Source organism: Diadema setosum, chromosome 4 (assembly GCF_964275005.1).
Source record: "Diadema setosum chromosome 4, eeDiaSeto1, whole genome shotgun sequence".
Lineage (NCBI taxonomy): Eukaryota > Metazoa > Echinodermata > Echinoidea > Diadematoida > Diadematidae > Diadema > Diadema setosum.
In genome coordinates this window covers 2,802,374-2,821,860 of record NC_092688.1, presented here as the reverse complement: position 1 = coordinate 2,821,860, position 19,487 = coordinate 2,802,374, and the positions used below count along the sequence as shown (strand labels likewise).

General features: G+C 38.6%; 1 protein-coding gene across 1 annotated transcript in view; it reads left to right on the top strand.

Moving 5' to 3' along the window:
• The window catches only part of LOC140226758 (active breakpoint cluster region-related protein-like), a 112,167-nt gene that overhangs the window by 83,627 nt on the left and 9,053 nt on the right, over positions 1-19,487 (top strand). The window contains 6 exon segments of the mRNA XM_072307188.1: positions 830-892; positions 7,286-7,423; positions 11,651-11,696; positions 14,606-14,674; positions 15,176-15,273; positions 15,979-16,140. Coding sequence (XP_072163289.1) covers positions 830-892; positions 7,286-7,423; positions 11,651-11,696; positions 14,606-14,674; positions 15,176-15,273; positions 15,979-16,140 — 576 coding nt within the window.

Sequence of the window (19,487 nt, the reverse complement as noted above, 5' to 3'; positions counted from 1 at the left end):
TATAACATCTTTCAGGAGTAATTTAAAATCCTATCTGTTTAGCAGTGCATTTTGAAGACCAGTGTCTTTTGAAGACAGACTTTCATGTCTTTTTTTTCTGCTTCTTCATCTTTTTCTATTACTGTGATATACTTGTATTTTCAATCTGTTTGCTTTGATGTACCTATTGTAAAGCGCCTTGAGCATTTAATCAAAGTGGAGAACGGCGCTATAGAAATTGTATGTATTATTATTATTTATTATTAAATTATGCAGTCATCTTGTACATTTCATGATGATATTGTCACGTATTGATGACTTTCTGTTATTGTTGTTTGTAAAGTGTAGTAGGAGTCCAGGAGTAAGCTAGCTCTTTTAAATCAATCTCATTGAATTAAAAATTCACAGCCATGTTTCTCTATGTGTGATGTTTCATTACTGAATGATGCATGAAAATGTGTGACAGATGCCCAAAATGTTGGGAGAAAATCCTTTCTTAAAATGTATGGAATCAAAAAGTCTAGCCTGTAAATGGCTTCTTTAATACTTACAAGTGAGAAATGAACTGTGTGGGATGGAACAAATTTCTGAAACTCATGAAAAATCATTGTTTAGGTTTTTTATGTCATAATTGGTGGCACCATCCTAACGTCAAATGGATAATCATTGATATATTACGGTGAGTGATATTTCCAAAAGAAGCATTTATATGCATGCCTACATATCATGAATTTTGTTACCTTTTATTCACCCCACCTATGAAGGAATCTTTTGTGAGTTGTCGTAGAGTTTCTGTCTTGCCTTCCAATCTCATTCTTCAAACTTTTTCTGTTTTTCCTGCCGCATACAGGAAGTTACCTACGTGCTCGAGTCCCCCAAGCTGCCGTTCCATCTCTACCACCACACCGGGAAGGTAAGGATATCATCTTGTAGCCATGGCAACGAGCTCTTGTGCCTTGTGTGTGTGTGTGTGTGTGTGTGTGTGTGTGTGTGTGTGCACGTTGCAGTTTTTCTTTGGACTCACTTGAGTTATTGGGACTATCAGGAAGGCTGTAACCGTCACCTGCTCTTCCAGCGCACCCTTTGTGAGCTCTCAGCAGCAGTATTTATAGCACAAGTTTCTCTGTGACTGAAACAATTTTTGGACGTTAATGGTACCAGTAAGTGTGCTTTCGTATTAAGGAGGTGGATGTGGTTTTCATCTGCGTCTGCATCACTGCATACAGTGATGAACCTGTTCATAGTGTATGCAGTGTTTAATACTCTGTAGTTCAAATTTGGAAGGGGGGTGGGGAGGGAGAGAACTTTTCCCAGCACAGCAAGCAAAGAAACAAACATATCGTCACTGGGGTGACAAGACCTTGTATCTGCAGTTTTGATGAAAATGACTTTTTTGGATTAATGGTCAGATAATCAGTTAAGTGATGTCCTGTCCAAATCCTAGATGTCTTACCCCCCAAAATGAAGCCACCACAGCATGTCAAAGGAATGTCTATCCCATTGGATACAATGCTTTGGCTGCCATGTTTTTTTTTTTTTTTTTTTGCTCTCCTGAACATTTGACATTTTGTAGATACGAGGTCTTGTCGCCCCAGTGACGATATATATATCAAGTGAAGCAAAACATCATTTGACATTGTTAAAGTATAAGTCGTATTAATTGCCCTAAGACCATTCATGTGGCACTGTCGAAAACTATTGTTATAAATCTTCTGTGTTATGTGAAACATGGCACCATTCAACACCATTTCCAGTCATTAGACAAATTGATTGCTGTAGTGCTTTCAAGGGACCAACAATTAAGCACTGAATGAAGATGTAGCCATTAAGAATATCTGTTTAAATGATGATCGAAACTCATCCTACTTTATATACAGTCCTTTACCTTTGTCCTTGGTGATTGGTTTTGTCGTAATTGGTCGTTGGCAAGTCACAAGGTTTAGTTTTCCTGATTTCACAATCCAGATTGTGTGCTCAACGTGCTTAACCCGTTGATATGCTATGTTTGCTGATTGGCACACAAGCTAGAATGTTTTCTGTGCTCGTTTGTACAGATGTCTAGAAACTAATTTTCAATGACGACTAGAGAGTACCTCATCACCTTGTATAGTCCCCATTGTGTCACCATAGCCTTCTAGTTGGAGTTAGCCACATTGCTATCATGCACCCTGAGTGCACTTGCTATTAAAACTTTCTGACTAATTAGGTCAAGTTTGGCAGTATTACTGAATGCCAGTGAGGAAGCTTGGCAAGAGAAATGAAGCCTTTAGGAATATAAAAGGTTAAGCAATGAGTGAGGAACAATTTTGGACAGTTCTTCGTTTATAATTTATTTCAATACTTCTAATGTACCCTTGGCCTGGCCCTTAACCCGTTTAGGATGAGTCCTGAGTATACTCGGGCAGGTGTCTATGGGAAATGCGTGTTGTAGCAAAATTAGTCTGTCCTCAACAGGTTTAAAGAGAGGTTTCACCAACATTGCAACATATCGGTAGATTCAGCTGAATTCACCCAGAAACCCAATGCAGAAGGATCAACAAAACACACTGTGAATGTGTGTGTAAAATGTAAAAAAAAAAAAAAAAAAAAATTGTAAAAGTTGTTGAATGTGATAGTGTTTGGTAATTCAGTGTCTAGATTGGAAGTCAGCAACAATTTGTAATGTCATCATACTGGTAGGGTGATATTAAGAAAATCTGAATGGGAATTTGACAAAGGTTCATTTTTCAGGGCCATCAAAAAGCACTTGGAATAACTTCTGCAGAATGTAGGGAGATTGATATGCCATTTAACCTGTCAGTAACATGTCAAGGGAGTGTTCAGTTTTCATGAAAAATAAAGATATTTGAGATAACTTTCCTCATATGGTTTATATCATTATGTAATTGTAACATCACAAATCTTACGTAATTCCCATAATACCATCAATGGGGATGTGCTACATGCAATGAATCAGTTAATATCTTTAATGCCTTAATGTATCTTTTGAAAAGATTGTTCAATTATCTGCAAACAATGTTAGGCAAACCTTCCCCTTTTAAAAGTAAAAAAGGGCTATATTAAGACAGAGTGTCAGTGTATGTGACAAATTCTAACAAAGCAAACAGGCAACACACAATGTGCACTTGAGTAATATTCTTGTTTTGAATTAACAGAAAAAAAAATCTCTCAAATAAAAAATAAAACAAACAAATCTCAAAACAAGATACAAATAAAGCAAAAAACAACAGTCCTTTTCAGGGTCACATGCGCAGTGTGTCACCACAAACCTCTATTCCTCATTAGAAACACCATACACACTATCAATCAACACATATGTTATCCTATCTCTGTCAGTCAAAATGGAAATTACACACTGATATTGTAATCATTCAGAATCAGCCATCCTTTTAAGTCAGTTTTCACTAATTGTTAGTAGTTATATTCAGAATCTCCAGTGTTTGTAATAACTCAGGTATCTTTCATCAGGCTATTACTGTACTTTGAGCAGAATATCCCTTTGGTTTGGGCTGTCTTTAGAGAATAGTCAGGACTGACTGCCCTCAAGTGAAGCAGCCAGCCCAGTATGTCGGTATATGCAGAGATCTCTATTATTGTGTGCACTGAAATCTGTGGGAACCATTGTTTGAAGTCCTCTCTTCAGTAATACAGCGGTAGCTTTCTTTGCAGTATTAAAATGCTTGTGGTAAATCCCCCATTCACACTCATGGATTCCTGATCATTGGGTTTGGGAAAACTCACTTCCAAAGAAAAATGGCTAGATTCCCATACTGAATTCAATGTTGTTAAACATTTCCAAGGTACTGATTAAGTGTGTGGACTTGCCATAGTCGTCAAAAACAGGATAAAAATGAATGATGCAATTGCTCTTGGTATGCAGGAAACCGCCAAAAATGTTGATAGATTCAATTGATTTGTTTATATGTCACAAAATACATTCTGTTTATGGATTGATGTCTGTTCTTTTTGGGTCTACTAGGAATTTTTCTGTTTGAATATTACCTGCACTCATGTTACATGCGAATGATGACTTTAAATACAAGCATTAGAAGATTTTTACCAATTTATTTATGTCCTTCTTTGTAGTTCCAGAGAGCATCTCCCACTCATCATGCAGACTAACGACTTCCTTTCCAATCTCTCCCTCTCTTGCAATATTTGCATCACAATACAGTCTGAAGGCAATATTCCGTATCAGAACAGGGTGTTTCAGATTGTAAATTAACCCTCTGGGGGTCATAATCTCTAAGTGCCATTAGCAGTGTGTGCTAACAGCTCACCATTATCAATGAGATGGGTGATAAAGGAAAGTGCAGTCAAGATTTTCCTTGGATTCCTCTCCATTTTGCTTTCATTGTTTTGATTTCTTTCTTGGGCTGACGTCATCTCCAAACCAGTGTCTCTGAGAAAAGTGCGATAAAATGTGTGAATACCGTACTTGCATTGTTACGTTATGTCCATAAATAGCATTATGATTTGGCATGTTTAACTTGTGAGTCATCTACTTCAGCTGCAATAACCCGATTAATAGACAAGTTCAGATTTACGGATATTCCTTTTTTAGGATGTTGAAACAAGCTATTCTATTTACATATACCTTTTCCTACTAAATGCCTTTATATTAGTACTTAAAATCCGGTTTGTTTAGCATTGGTTGTTGTTATGTTTGGCAAGCTCAGGTAAGCTGGCTAGTTAATGTAGCAGCCTCTATCAAGTGTGGTGTTAATGAATTTTGAATGCAAATGAACGAGTTGATTAGTCACTTTCAGCCCTAAGACACTCCCCGTTTTCTTCCCACTCAATGCTTTTGTTTACTGCTGTCTAGAAACTTTCTTTCTAAATTTGGATCTGGGATATCGTGTCGACAATCCTTCCCAGATGTGATGGCATCTCCAAGTCCCGATGACTCATCGGTTTAGTGACACAGAATCTTATTACCAAACAATATTTCCCATGATGCTTTGCTAATTAAGGCCATTATTATTGATGAAGAATTCTCCACAAAGAGAAATGTTTATATTGTTTTTTGATTTTGTGGGGAAGTAAGTGAAGTCAGTGACTCAAGACATTGGTTAAAGAATAGAGAACATTCTGTATGTTGCTCCTTCCTGTCAGTCATCATCTGTGCAATATACTGATAGTCAAAGAGGCCAAAGTTTCTGACTTTCTTTGTCTAATTTTGCTAAGATTTTCAATGATTTTTGACCTTGATCTCGCATCTCTTCCCAACAAGCATGTCATACTTGGCTTTACTTGTGAGCTCTGGGGGCATTTCATGAAAGTGTTTTGTCAGATATTTTTTTCTGCCATATTGTTACAAGCTACAGATTGGCTTAGAGCAAATTTTGTCAGACAAAACGCTTCATGAAATGCCCCCAGGTACTCAAGCAATATCAATATTTATTGACCAACATATGTTTTATCTCAGTTTCCCATGATGACAAGGTATTGAATTGCTACTAATTGAAACAAAAAGATTGCACACAGATGATATTGTAAAGTGGTATTTACACCTGGGTATAATAAGCATAATGCATGCAGAACATCCAATATGTTGCCAGGTATATCATAAATGTCACATTCAATAACTACTGTTTGTTTGTTGGCCCTGTTAATGATTAGTGAAATGTATCTGTGTCTCATGTGAGAATAATGTCTTTAATCATCATCTCCCGAGTGTTCTCTTCTTAGAATTGACAAGAAGTGGCAGTAAAATTTCCAGCATGTAAACATTCTTCCGTTATTTACGAGAGAGAGAGAGAGAGAGAGAGAGAGAGAGAGAGAGAGAGAGAGAAAGAGAGAGAAAGGAAAACCGCAAAAGCAAAACTATGAAGATTTATGGGTTTATACAGATGAGATGTTCAAAGTCGCTTATTTAATATTTTCAGACTTGCAGAGTAAGTGTGTGCTTGTCACATTCTAGTTTTTGCAGGTAGCTTTAAGATATTTGTGGATTTTTGCAGGACCTTTGATCCCTGCAGGAAATAAGCAGTTTGGTGCTTTAAATCATCCCTTACCGAGAAGAGACTACTTTTATTAAGCTCTGCCAAAGAGATTTTGTTGATAAAGCTGATTCTTAGTATCGGTCGGTAGTCTCATCTTAAAGATCACCGTGCCTTGCACCATGCCAATTTCAAACCAGTGCTTCTGTTTTAGTATCGAACATTAATTCTTGCCTGCTTTGAGCCAGTTACACCCCTGAGTCTTGATGCTCCATTTCCTCTCATGACACCAAGGCTTATCCAGCTGGTTTAAGCTTCCAAATCCACTTCTTTTTAAACCCTGACATGAGAGTAGCAACTGAAAAACCCCAACATTTCTCCGAACCCCCGCAAGTCCCTTTTTTTTTGGGGGGGGGGGGGTTTCCTCCTCTGATCAGCAAATCAACATTTGAGCAATGGTGGCAGATCACCTAATTTCCCTCTATTTTTATACACATTTTTTTTTTTTCACGCAGCTGCTGTCATACCCAAATGAGATAAAGAAAGAAATCCTATTACTGTAAATCCAGCATTGGGCTTTATACACTTCTTGCCTACCTCCTCTCCCTGTATGAACAAATCATATGTGCTGCCTTTAGCATTATCATAGAAGTGGCATCCAAGAACATAATGTGGAAGAAAGCTGTTTACCAAAATTGTGACCCTTTCAATTTCTGTTTTTGTATACAGCAAATGATGTGTACTCTGTGAGAGAGGTATATTCATGTGAAAAAAATTGCTTGCTACTGATAACCATAGACTTGAATGTTTGATGATCTACTTACAGTCAAAATGATATTAATGTCTTTCTTTTAGGTAGCGTTATTTCAATTTGCCTTTGCTCAGATTTTGCTTGATTATGCTTTGTTGCAACTGCCTTAATAAGCTACGGTCACAAAGGCTCGTACGAACGATGCATTCATACAAATGTCACTGTTAGTTCGTACGGCTGCCTTGCAAAGAGAGGGTTTCGTAAGAAGGTAAAAAAAATCGTGGACAAGACCATCGACCGGGCTACGAACTTATGAATGGTCTACGAACGCTGGTTTTGTAGGTTTTACGAAATTGTCTAAAAATCGTTCATACAGCATTCGTAGCAGTTCTTTATGGTATTTGTGACTGAGCCATTTATTCCAAAAACAGTTTTCTCTCAGGGTGAGCATCCACTTCAATGTTAAGAGATAAGAACCCTGCCCCTCCCTGCTTTTTTTTTTCTTTTTGAATTTTGATGTCCACTTGCATGGGAATGTAGATAATGCATAATTTGATTCTTACCCATCTTCTCTCTTTCTCTCTGTTCTATCTGTCTGTCTCTATTTCTCCAGACTTACACGCTCCTGATGTCATCAGACTACGAGAGGTCTGACTGGAAGGAGGCCATCTTGAACGCCAAGAGGGAGTGCAGGATGACCCCCTCTATCACCCCCTACCACATCAGCAAGCTCATCCCAAGGACGAGACGGGTAAACAGCTTTTTCGATACCAGCGACATACTGATTTGCATTTCCATCATTCAAACATGCGTCTGACTTACAGATGAAGAACAGAAACATGTGAAAGCTGTCTATTGACCGATTCGGGTTCGTTGAGGGCAGCAGACATTTTACGGCACAGGGCGCAGCCATAGTGGGTGTATCAGCCGACCCCCCCTGCTCTCCCCCACCCCGGGGCAACATGTTTACACGCACTTGTAACAAAGGTTCGCGCACTAAGCAAGCATTCGCGCACTCAGTACGAGACGCCTATTGGCTAAAGAAGTTTTTCATTCTGCGCGCGTGCTAATGTAGGGAGAGGGGTGGGGGAGTGCGGAGGGGGGGTCGGCTGATACACCCACTATGGCTGCGCCCATGCCAAAAATACACATAGCGCGTCACAGAATCGGTCAATATGGCATGTCAAAAAACAGAGACAACTAAATAGGAGACTAAGTGCGGTACAGCATCAGCAAATATCTACCTGGTACCCAAAGCTGTTTGTAGGGTCGTGGGTGAAATCATGTGATCATGCTAGTTTTTGTTTGTTTGTTTGTTTGTTTGTTTTTTTCTGTTGTGATGTAAACATCAACCAATAGCCAATGCACAAACTGGCTGTGAGCAAGACTAAATATCCTTTACTTGCTAGAATCTAGCACACATTACGTGACCACTCACTCACACACACACACACACACATACACACATGGACACAGACCAAGAATGCCTATGTAAAGCACCCCTGTATACACCCCTCCCTAGAACCTGTATTATAGCTCTGAGAGCATCAACAGGTGTTTTAAATGTGATCCCACAGCATCCTGCAGAAGATATTAATTTGGCAAAACTGTTTCATTGGGAGATGGAAACAATCGGCGGTTCTGACCAGGTGTTCATTATCGGTCAATTGATTACCAGGTCTTCTCTTTTTGTGTTGTTTGTTGGTTTTTTTTATGTTGGATTTGGGTGTTTGGTCATCTTCTTAAGGAAAAATTCTGAACAAGCATATGACTAACCCTTTTTAGATCATGATTTAAAAAGGTTTGTTTTGTATTCTGTACAAGTGGGTTCAGAAAAAAATAATGACGGGGCCTAATAGAGTGGTGGTGTGCGAAATTTATCTCCACTGTTTGTGAGAAAAAAACCAGTCACAGATATGAATATAAAGGCACACAAACTGTAGTTGTCCAGCATGAACAGCAACCGAAACTTGCAAGATATGACCTCGGGTGAGCAAAACGACATTGGCGACTAATAGTTTCGCGTCTTCAGTGTTTTGTTCTCTATTCTCAATGCCACACTGCATCCTGAAATGACGCTGTGTACAGAAAATGTATTCTGCTTGTTAGTTAGTGCAGATAAGAGCAGCCTGTTGTGGGAAGTGTGAGCTCATCGCATCAGTTGGGGGACAGAAAAACGACTGGAAAAGCAGCTCTTTGGATTACTGAGCTCATTCAAGGGATGCATCCCTCATTTCAAAAGCATTTTTCAATTTACCTCTGTGTTCTGATGTAAAAGTCATGCAGTTTATTCTTTCATATCATACGGACACTAAAATGTCATTTTGCAATATAGATGGGTATTTTCCTTTAACTGTACTATACTTTGTCCTTGCAAGATTTTGCCTAGTTATTTTTGGAAATAGAAGCAATTTCCAAGATTTTTCCACGATTTTTCCACCATTTTCCACATGGAAATGAATACCTTGATTCACTGAGGACTTGATCCTTATTTTGTACAGATTATTGAGATGGAGATAATATGATTGCGTGCAAAGAAACAATTATGAGCAATATAGTTTTGAGAATGCAAATACAACACACCTGCCAACAATCTTTTGATAACCTGTTTCTGTCTTCCTTATTTCTGGCTTTTTTGATTGTGTGTTTTGGGAGATTTTCTTATAATATAAAGGAGACCAAAACCAGATGTGAGTCAGATGCAAATATTGTCACGTAATCAAGTTGGAGATTAACAGGTGCGACAAATAACACCACACCCAAGTACTTGAAGAGAGCTCATTTAATCACATTTCATTCTTGATATAGTTTATGAAAGGTAATTGAAATTAGTCTTGATTACTTGAATGTTTTATTTTGCAAGAGTGGTGCTAATCGCTTGGCTGCAGAACAAACACGAAATTTTTAAGTCTCCCCAAGGGAATCCCCCTTGTACTTTCAAACATACTTGACACAGAAGTATCAAGTCGTCAAACTGCCTCTCCCCATACCTTGTTATGTATTTGAGTTTTTGATGTTTGTTTCATCTGTTTGTGTGCTTATATATTTATATGGTTACGGTTGCTAATGACATGAATATCCCTCACTCTTTAAAAGCACAGTTTCACATTCAATGCTGTGATGTCTACATGAAAAGAAAAGAAAGAATGACTGTATACCAAGTGAACCATAAAGCGCACCTGTGATCTTCTAACAAATTTTGTTTTATGATGGATACTACCAGTGTAGTTTCGAGCACGTCTTGCCGTGCAGGTGTAAATTTAAAGGAGCAGTATAGTAATTGAAGTCTGATAAGCAAAAATGCCAAGCTACACAGTCATTCAAATTGACTTAGAAAACCAAAGTCAGCTTAGGTAGGTGAGAAGGTAAAGGATATATGAAAATTGGACATGAATTAAGATGGTTTTGGAAAATCAGTTAAAGCATAATTTTTCAAAATAGTGATACTTGTATCATTTACCAACAACATGGAAATCGGGCAGTGTAAAGGTGTCATCCTCTTGTACTTGTACATGTAACTCTTGTATGTGTGAATTGAAATTTTAAGATAAAATTCTTTCACGATTCTTCAGAAGCTATATCCACCTTCCCTGTACTAAAGTAAGCATGGCTAAAATGTTGGAAAAAGGAAATGTAGCAAAGATTTGTGTGCAAGGAACTTGTCGTCCCCACACCTAATTTGTATCATGTGATGGTCCTAGTTCTCAGTGCTTTTCGAAAACGTTACACTTTGAAGTGGCATGGCTGTCTCCTATTTTATTGAAACTTCTGCTGCTATGTTTAATTCTACTTTTATTTTCTTTATAAGTCATCTTAAATGTGTGGAATAAATGTTGATTTTTGAAAACCTAACTAACCTCACCCCATGAGGAGTAGGAAAGTTTGCATTTATATACTTTTTATTGCTTACATATAACATAAAAACCTAATAAAATGTATTCAAGTCTGGTTTTGACAACAGTACAGGTACTTGAGCATAAATGAGGCAATCCTATGACAGATTATTTCCTCTTAAAGTATGTTTCCATACTTTGTCCACATTCATCTACACCCATGTTGATGCATTTCTCAGACAAGTTTTAGACAAGTCTTTCTGATTTTGCGTTGATGAAGTGTGGCCACCTATATCAATGGGAATACATGAAAATATGTTTCATCCATTTTTTTTTTCATGTATCTGCTAGTGCCAGGTAATTTCCTTGTGAAAAAAAAAAAATGTTTCTGTTTCGTTTCCTTTTTCTTTCGAAAGTGCTGTACTTGATTTTAGTCAATTACATAATGTATAGTCTCAAATGAACCTCCTTTACACTTGGTAGATTCATTATATGAATGATGCAGGCAAATATATGAAGAGTTTGTTTGCAAAAACCGATAAGTCCATTTTTGTAGATTTTGAAGTATGGTCTCTGTCATGAAGTACAAAATAATACCTTTTAAATGATATATTGGTCACTGCATATAAAGGTACATTTTTGAAGTTATGGTCAAAAGAAGCAAAAATTTTCTTATTATTCTCTTTATTTTTCTTGAACTTGAATCGCAAATATCTCCATTTGGCAAATATGGACTTATCGGTTTTTGCAAACAAACTCTTCATATATTCTTACATTTTCCTTAGAGAGGGAAGAGGGGAGTAAACCAGTGAACCTGAGAATCCAGTAATCTGACAGGTTTTTGTATTCATGTCGGTTCCCACTGTAATATACTTTTGACAGTAGGAATCATTAATACAGTGTATGCTGCTCATTGCTCTTTGACCTTCTTTCTGGTTTGAAAGCTTTGGAACAAAGAGATTGAGAGAGAAAAAAGAATGAACAAAAGCAATCCAGCAACAAGATCTGATTACTACCAAACACTCACTGGTAGGACCAATTTGAGGACCTGGCCTAATGATGTGTTCACTTTCCTCTCTTTCCTTCCTGTTTCCTTCCTGTCATTTTGAGTTTAATACCCAACTCTCCTTCTCTCTCTCAATCAGGGCCGGGACTCGTACGTCAACATCAGCTCTGTCCTGCTAAAAGACAGTGAGTATTATGTATATACAGTGCTACTTCTACCATCATCCTGTGTTGTGTGTTGGTGTTGCTTTGCATACATTTACCCACAGTATACAGTTAAAGGGATCGTATAGTTTTGGTTGAGACCTAACCTCATGTTTCGAACAATTTTGGTTAGATAATGAGAAACCTTTTATGAAATCTGAAAGAACGTGTCATTCCAAGAGGAAAGCAATGTTTATTTGGTGATTTTCACCAAATAAAGTCTGAATTCCTCTTAGAATGGTATGCTCTGTTCTATTTCATAAGTGGTTTCTTGGTATCTCACAAAGAGTTAAAAGCCTAATTCTCATCTCTACCAATACTATACCATCCCTTTAAAGGCATAATTTACCATTTGCACATGAAACAAAAACCCAGCATCAGTGCTTCAAAATAGTTCTAAAATATGAGTTAGGGATAGAAACAACCAATGTAAAAATTTGAACCAGTATAATCAATGTTAAGTATTGTTCAATATACAAAATGTGAACAATAGTTATAATAAAAATGTTTCCAGACTAAACCGTCTACAATTATGGTTTAATGGGAAAAATAGTGATATCTCCTTATATTTTAGGCTTTATTGCAAAAATTTTATGGTTGGATTTTTTGTGATACAACTGACCTACACATACGCATCAAAAGTGATATCTTTTTTTTTTTGAAAGTGAACATTTTTAAAATCACTACTCCCGAAGGCAAACGGGACCTTTAATGTACCTGGCGGTCTCTCTGCTGAGACCACGGGAATTAAAAATCCTATGATGGGCTAGGTAGCTTACGATAGCTAGAAGGCTATAACCATCATACACACTGCCAAATAATTGGCCTGTTAATTTTTGTGGCAATTGGGCCCTTCACTTACCAGAGTACAAAGGTCACAGTATATTCCCTCCCCCCCCCCCCCCCCCCACATGAAGATGGAAAAGTCTTTTGCGGTGATGACCAGGATGTTTGCGGCACTTGTTATGAGTAGACACAGACATTCTCGCCGACCACCACTGGCAGAAGGCCACAAAAAACATGAAAGAATTCCCACAACACAAAACTCACTGCACACTGCAGTATATTATGAGTTGCCCTTGTGCAGGTATATCTACATTGTGGGATTAGGTATAATGCATTCCTTACCATCATTTTCATCGTTACCAAATTTTCCATGATGAGTTGTGACCTGTAGTGTGTAGAGGAAGGGGATCATTTTCAGTCAGAATTAGAGTGCCATGTTTAGTGTCGCCATAAACTGTGGCTGTAGAGTCTGCACTGTTCTGTAGGATGCCATTTGTTTTTGTAAGAGGGATGGGATGATTCCACCACGCGAGGGCGCTATGATGTCGAATATTTCCCGTTTGTCAAATATGTGAGACAAAGAGACATACCAGGAGACTGCAGCTAATGGCTAACGCAACACATGTGTTCCGAGAAATGGCAATGAAAATGAATTGGCGACATTTTCTGTAGTCATGCTGAATTAGCTTTTGCACATGACCAAAATGAAACAGCCACAAGAGGCATCTGGGGGATATTTTTTTTTCCTGCTTTAATACCCTGAAAGTGCAGAATTTCACCCTAATTGTGACATGCGTAGGTATGTTGTCGTACTGTACTTAAAGGGATGGTATAGTTTTGGTTGAGATGGGGCTTCAGGCTTCCAATTTTTTGTGAGATAATGAGTAACCTCTTATGAAATATGAAGGAGCATGTAATCCCAAGAGGAATTCAACTTTTATTCGATGAAAATTGGTTTTGACATGGCTGAGATATCCCAAAACAAAGGGGCCCTATTATTAAAAAGGTGGGACCCACCTTTTATTGGGACCACTTTGTTTAACTTTGCCTTTGGATATTTCAGCCATTTCAAAACCGATTTTCATGAAATAAACTTCGAATTCCTCTTATAAATAAGATAATTTTACGCTCTTTCATATTTCATAAATGGTTTGTAATTGTCTCGCAAAAAGTTAAAGTCTGAATCCCCATCTCGACCAAAGCTAGACCATCCCTTTAATGTAGGGGGAGGCCCTTGCTTGCATCATGGTTGATAAAGACAGCAGGAGAGCAAAGAGGTCACAAGTCAAAATGAGTGATTCAGCACAGCCGACTTCCTTTGTCTCATGTCATTTTTACCCCACTGCTATCTTTGGAGTGATGTGGTGATTACCTTATAAAGCCCTGTGTGTCAAACGTTGACATGGCCATGCTCAGAAAAGACCAGACAGAATTAAAACAGAAAAAAAAAAACCCACACGGAAATGAACATACGTACGTATTACAAAACTAGAAATGACCTTAGTAGTGCCAATTTCAGGCCTATGCACCTGATTGATATGGTGATTGATATCCTGACAATAAGTCATCTGCCATTGAGAATGCATAGTCATGAACTGTTGGTCTTCATAGAGCGTGTCCGTAAGTTAGCAACATGATGTCGGCAGAGGAAATTATCCCATGGGTAGTTAGCCACCGTATTGTTGTGTGATGAAAAACAAAAAAGAAATGAAACAAAGAATGTTTTTGTGCCACTGTGGGACCATTACCAATGGTTTGATATCAACTCTTCCGCTGCATCCACTTTGCCTATGAATTAGTGAATACTATGATTTTTCATCTCTTTATAACCAAGCTTACTCAATGATTTTTTTTTTTTTGACCAGTTGATCAAACTTTTTTTTTTTTTTTTTTTTTTTACTGTATGTGTACATTTGCCGTGTTGTTCAGAATGAAAGCAAACCACACAAAAATAATCATCATTCTACATTAAATACATTCCATGTGTGTGTGTGTGTGTGTGTGTCTGCCAGTATGTGCCCAAGATTTCCCTGTAGAATTGAGGGGTAGAAGAACAGGCAAGGTGACATATTATCATAATTGCTGTCTCTCTCTTCTCTAATCAGCCGATGAACTCATGACCGGAATGCTGTATGTGACGGTGAAGGAGGCAAGAGGACTGACTGTTCCCTCACGTAAGTCAGCAATCTTTGTCTTCTACCATCCTGTATTAATGTAGGGCTGTTTGGACAGAGAAGTAAATTACTAAACATACTACCAAAACCTTATTGCTGAATGGATAGTGTGTTCACCTAGACGAACCAGATACGTACATGTTAAAAAATGAAAACCTCAAATTGAAGACATAGTATTTGGGTTGCTTTGAATTTAAATAACTAGTTAGAATAAATAAATAATTAGTTAAATAACTAATATCTAACTATAACAAGCTGTTCTTTGTCATGGATTATTGACATAATTGAAAATGATGGCAGATAAAATTTTCACTTGCACTTCAGTCTACTCACTTCTTCTCTACCCCTGCTTCTCTTTTGTTCGTTTTTATACTGCTTGTTTTTCTGCCGCCTCTCTCATGCTAGCTCCTCTATTTTTTTTTTTGTCTGAATTTTGTCTTTGCTAGGGACAACAACCACAAATTTATGTTAAGATATTTGTATTTTGTCTCATTTGTTCAGAGGTGTACTGTTGCCTAGAGACGGATGCATACGGGATCTTCTCTCTGATGGCGAAGACGAGGAAGACGTCAAACACTGTCAAGCCAAAGTGGAACGAGGTAAACCATCACAGCTCCCCTTGGGGTTGATGTCACACCTCAGCATTGCATATTTTAAACGACTCATGCAATGAAGAAGTCTGAGCATGGTTTTAAAAATCGTAGCTGCCTCAACTGCATTTACAATCCAAATATGTTCCCCCCCCCCCAAAAAAAAAAAAGAAAGAAAGAAAAGAAAAGGTTTTCCCCCAGTTAAGATTCTTCCACTACACGCAATAAAAACTAGAAAAATGACCAAGAGGAATGATGTGTGTTATGTTTTAGATTTACTTTGGTAATCCTTGTATTATGATGATACTAGAACAACTATTTGGACCAAGCCTGATGTGAGCATATTACAAAGTGGGATTTATGTTCATGATTAGATGATTACCATCAATAATAATTGACTTCTGATATACATGTACTTTTAGAGCTCTTTGTGCAGTAACTTGAAAAGACATTCCTTTGACCATTAAAAGAAAGTGCATAAGCATTTAGATAGTGTCTTTATAATTTTCTTATCTCATTGAACAGCATCAGATGAAATTTATAAGGCTTATAGGAGGGGCTACTACCTTCTCAATAGTTTCCTTCATTTTCTTATATAATAAAAATTTTATGGCAAAACTTTGTAGAAAATTAAGATCTACTGTGGTTACAGTTTCTCCTCTGCACATTTTTCATGATGCCTGTCCTCTCTCAAACTTTTTTATCCCACATCAGGAATTTGCTCTGGATGTGGACGGGGCACGGACACTCCGCATCCTCTGCTACGACCACACCCGGGGGCTGGAGGACGAGATGTACGACAGGGGCGCCATCAGTCTCCTCAAGCAGGACCTGAGGGGTGCAGAGCCCAGGGAGTGCACTGTCCAGATGGACCAGGTGAGGAGGGCATGAGACACAGTGAGGGGGGCAAATATGGTAGCTGCATTTCATCAGGTCTGATGGCAAAACCAGATTTCACTGTTTTTGTGCAGTTCTGTTGATATGATCAAAACGCATAACTTTATATTTGAATGACGGTATTTGATGAGAATTGATATGTAATCCCATGAAGAAAATTAATACTCAAACTTAAACCACACACTATGGTGAAGATTTGCTGGTCTGTATCGAATTACACCCTTCAACAAAGATTTAAACAATATGTGATTGCCTCTCCCAGAAGAACAGAGTTTGTCCGAATGACACGGACAAAAGTGTTTGGGAAGAAACTACAGTTTGAGTGACACAAAGTCATCCAATGTGGCATCCCTTAGTGACCATAAAAATGGTGTCATGGACATATAGCCATTAAAGTCGCCGTCTTCACATCCTTGTACTCACGCATGTTAAACTAGACAACTCAGTCATTAAAACTAGACAGCTTGGTTCTGAAATACAGAAGAAATAGACTGATGGAGAGAAAGCAGAGTGAAACTATGAGTCCCCTGTAATTTGTGAGTTGTAAGAGGGAAAAAACAGTACTGGGGGGCGTTTCATGAAGGAACTTGTCGGATAAAATGTCCGACAAGTCAATTATATCCGACAAGTTCAGAGAAATCAGCCAATCAGACTAAAGAATTTCTCAAAACTTGTCGGATATAACTGACTTGTCAGATATTTTATCCGACAAGTTCCTTCATGAAATGCCCCCCAGAAGTAGTGCAGTGTTTACTCTGGCAACTTTTAAAAGCTCCCTGTGAGAATCAAGTTTCATGTCCATGTCATGCACTGGTGTGAACTACAGGTAAACTTCAATGATTTGGGACTTGATCCCTCTTTCTTCCTCTCTGAAAACTTTGAATGGCAGTCTATCCTCCAGGACCATCAGCTTATTAGCTGTAGTTAGACTCAGACCCATTCAAACAGGAACATAAAGAGGCGGGCATCTAGGCTGAGGACAAAGAAAGAAAGAACAGGGCCCGTGTTTTTTGTGAGAGTCATTTGCTCATTACTGCAAGACATGGCTTAGAGAAACAAAGACAGTATTACCAGCTTCTTTCTTTTTTCAATGTGGGATCCTAGTCTAAATCCCAGTCTTAATCTTCAGTAGTAATAGATACCTTGGATGTTGTGTGTATATACCTTTCAATTAGCATGGCAGGTTTTCTTTTTTTTTTTTTTTTTTTTTAGGAGTTCTTTATTTCTTTTCGGGGGGGGGGGGGGTTGAGGGGATGGGGGTATTACAGGTTTTAAACTTGATTATGCTTTGATACAATACTACAGTTTAATCTTGGTAGGGCAGTACATTAAAGGAGTCCCAGGGAGGAGATTAGGGTTAATATAAACTGTACTGAAAACATCAATGCTGCGTCTAAAATGCAGTCTTTCATATAGAAGAGTCTATTCTTGTCAACTGTTCACGTTGTAGTGGTTCCCATGCCTCTGCTTGGGCTCGAGCTCGGAGCAGTTAAATACTTGTATCCTGGATTGGACATACAATGTGTTGCTGCCAGCAGCATCGTGCTCAGATTAAATATATTTTGTGATGGTCAGGCATGCTTCAGTTGATAGACAGTACCCCTTCTGGAGGCGGGAAACAGGATTTTGCTGTGATGCATGGTGTAGATAGAGTTCTGCTCAGTTTTGTCACTCCTGATGCACATTTAAGAGGGTAAGGCTCTAATGTTTTGCCAGGCTGCAGTGGAAATGGAGACTGTGTCTGATTTGGTGGATTAGGAGAGGAGGAGAGTATTGTTTGTCATCTCATCTCTTGACAAGAGGGTGATCCACAGGTGGCAGAGTTTTCACACTGGAAGAGAATGTTCCTTGACTGCATCTGACGGATAGGAGAAAAGACTTAGGAACGGTGGTTATTTAGCAGCTGATGATGTGATCGATACTCCGTCATGGTAGTGATGTAGAGTACTCTGCCCGAGAATGCATCCGGGGTGTGTCATTTTCCACTGAACCTCTCCTCGATGATCTACATGTAGCTGTGGATTACCAGAATATGTATGGACTCTTTGCAAAACGGTGTCAGTCAGGATGAGAGTAGAAACATCTTGAAATGTTTACGGGCTGTCCCAGGACCAGAGAACCATCGTATAGCACCCAGGGAATGCATCCAGTCTGTGGCATAACATCCAAGATTTCTAATTGACTTCACAGACTAGCATAGAAGAGACTTGCTTCATGAATTCTGTTTTGCTCATGTATCATCAGTGACATTAACACATGGATGGGTATTTGTAGCGCCTTGTGCCCTGAATGGTTGTTTTATTGTGTTTATAGTCTGGATCCTTGCTGTAATGAGAAGCTTGCTTTCTAAGGTATATCACCATCTTCATCTTCTGTACAGTTCAATGTGTATGTGTGATATTATACAAATATTCAATGTTTATGAGTGCGACGGTTCCGAATGTTACATGAGCGTGCAAGTTTAACCGTTCTATTCAACGACGCGAAGCGGAGTTGAATAGAACGGTTAAACTTGTACCGAATGTAATATTCGGTACCGTCGCACGAATGATAAACATTGAATATTTGTTTTATACAACACATGATATCGAAATATTTAGGCATGGCCTACAGTTTGGACCAAAAATAGATATGTTTTAACCTTAAATAGGTAGATCGAGAACTACGTACTAGTATGCGAAAGCCTACGCCTAACGTTAGGCCAACTAGCGTACTGCCACTGGCTCGATCTCTGGTAGGCCCCCTAGGTCTTCAAAAAGGTCTAACTAAACCCTATATAGGTAGGTCTAGAGAGTTTGCTTACCTCTATTTAAAGCATACTGTATTTGATCACTTTCTTAGTATTTGCTGCTGCATTTCACTCATGGTTAGCAATGCGCTGAGATCCTCATCAGAGACGAAAACAAAGCTCGGGTGAAAAGAGGTAGGTCTACGTAGCCATGATAACGTAGTGGCATGGCCGTGCGACGTGCGTGCGTAGGTGACCGGTGGTGGTATGGTACACATAAACGGTACCGTTGTTGCGTGCTGGCGCAGCGCAAACCCTACAGGTGCGCGTATGCATCAATGCCAGCTAGCTGTACGATGCACAAGTTCAGTGTGTCCTAGAGTCTATTGCACTGCCGGCTCGCTTGTACCGTTCAATAGTCGACTATTGCACTGCCATTGAGTGTGAGCGTTGGATAGCCGATTCCTCTGAATGTCATGTGACCAGCATTTATCCAATCAGATGGCAAGATTCCATACATGTGTTGTATAATATACCACATGTGATTATCACCAACTCATACATTGTAGATGAGGCACTATAAATCAGCTCATTTTCT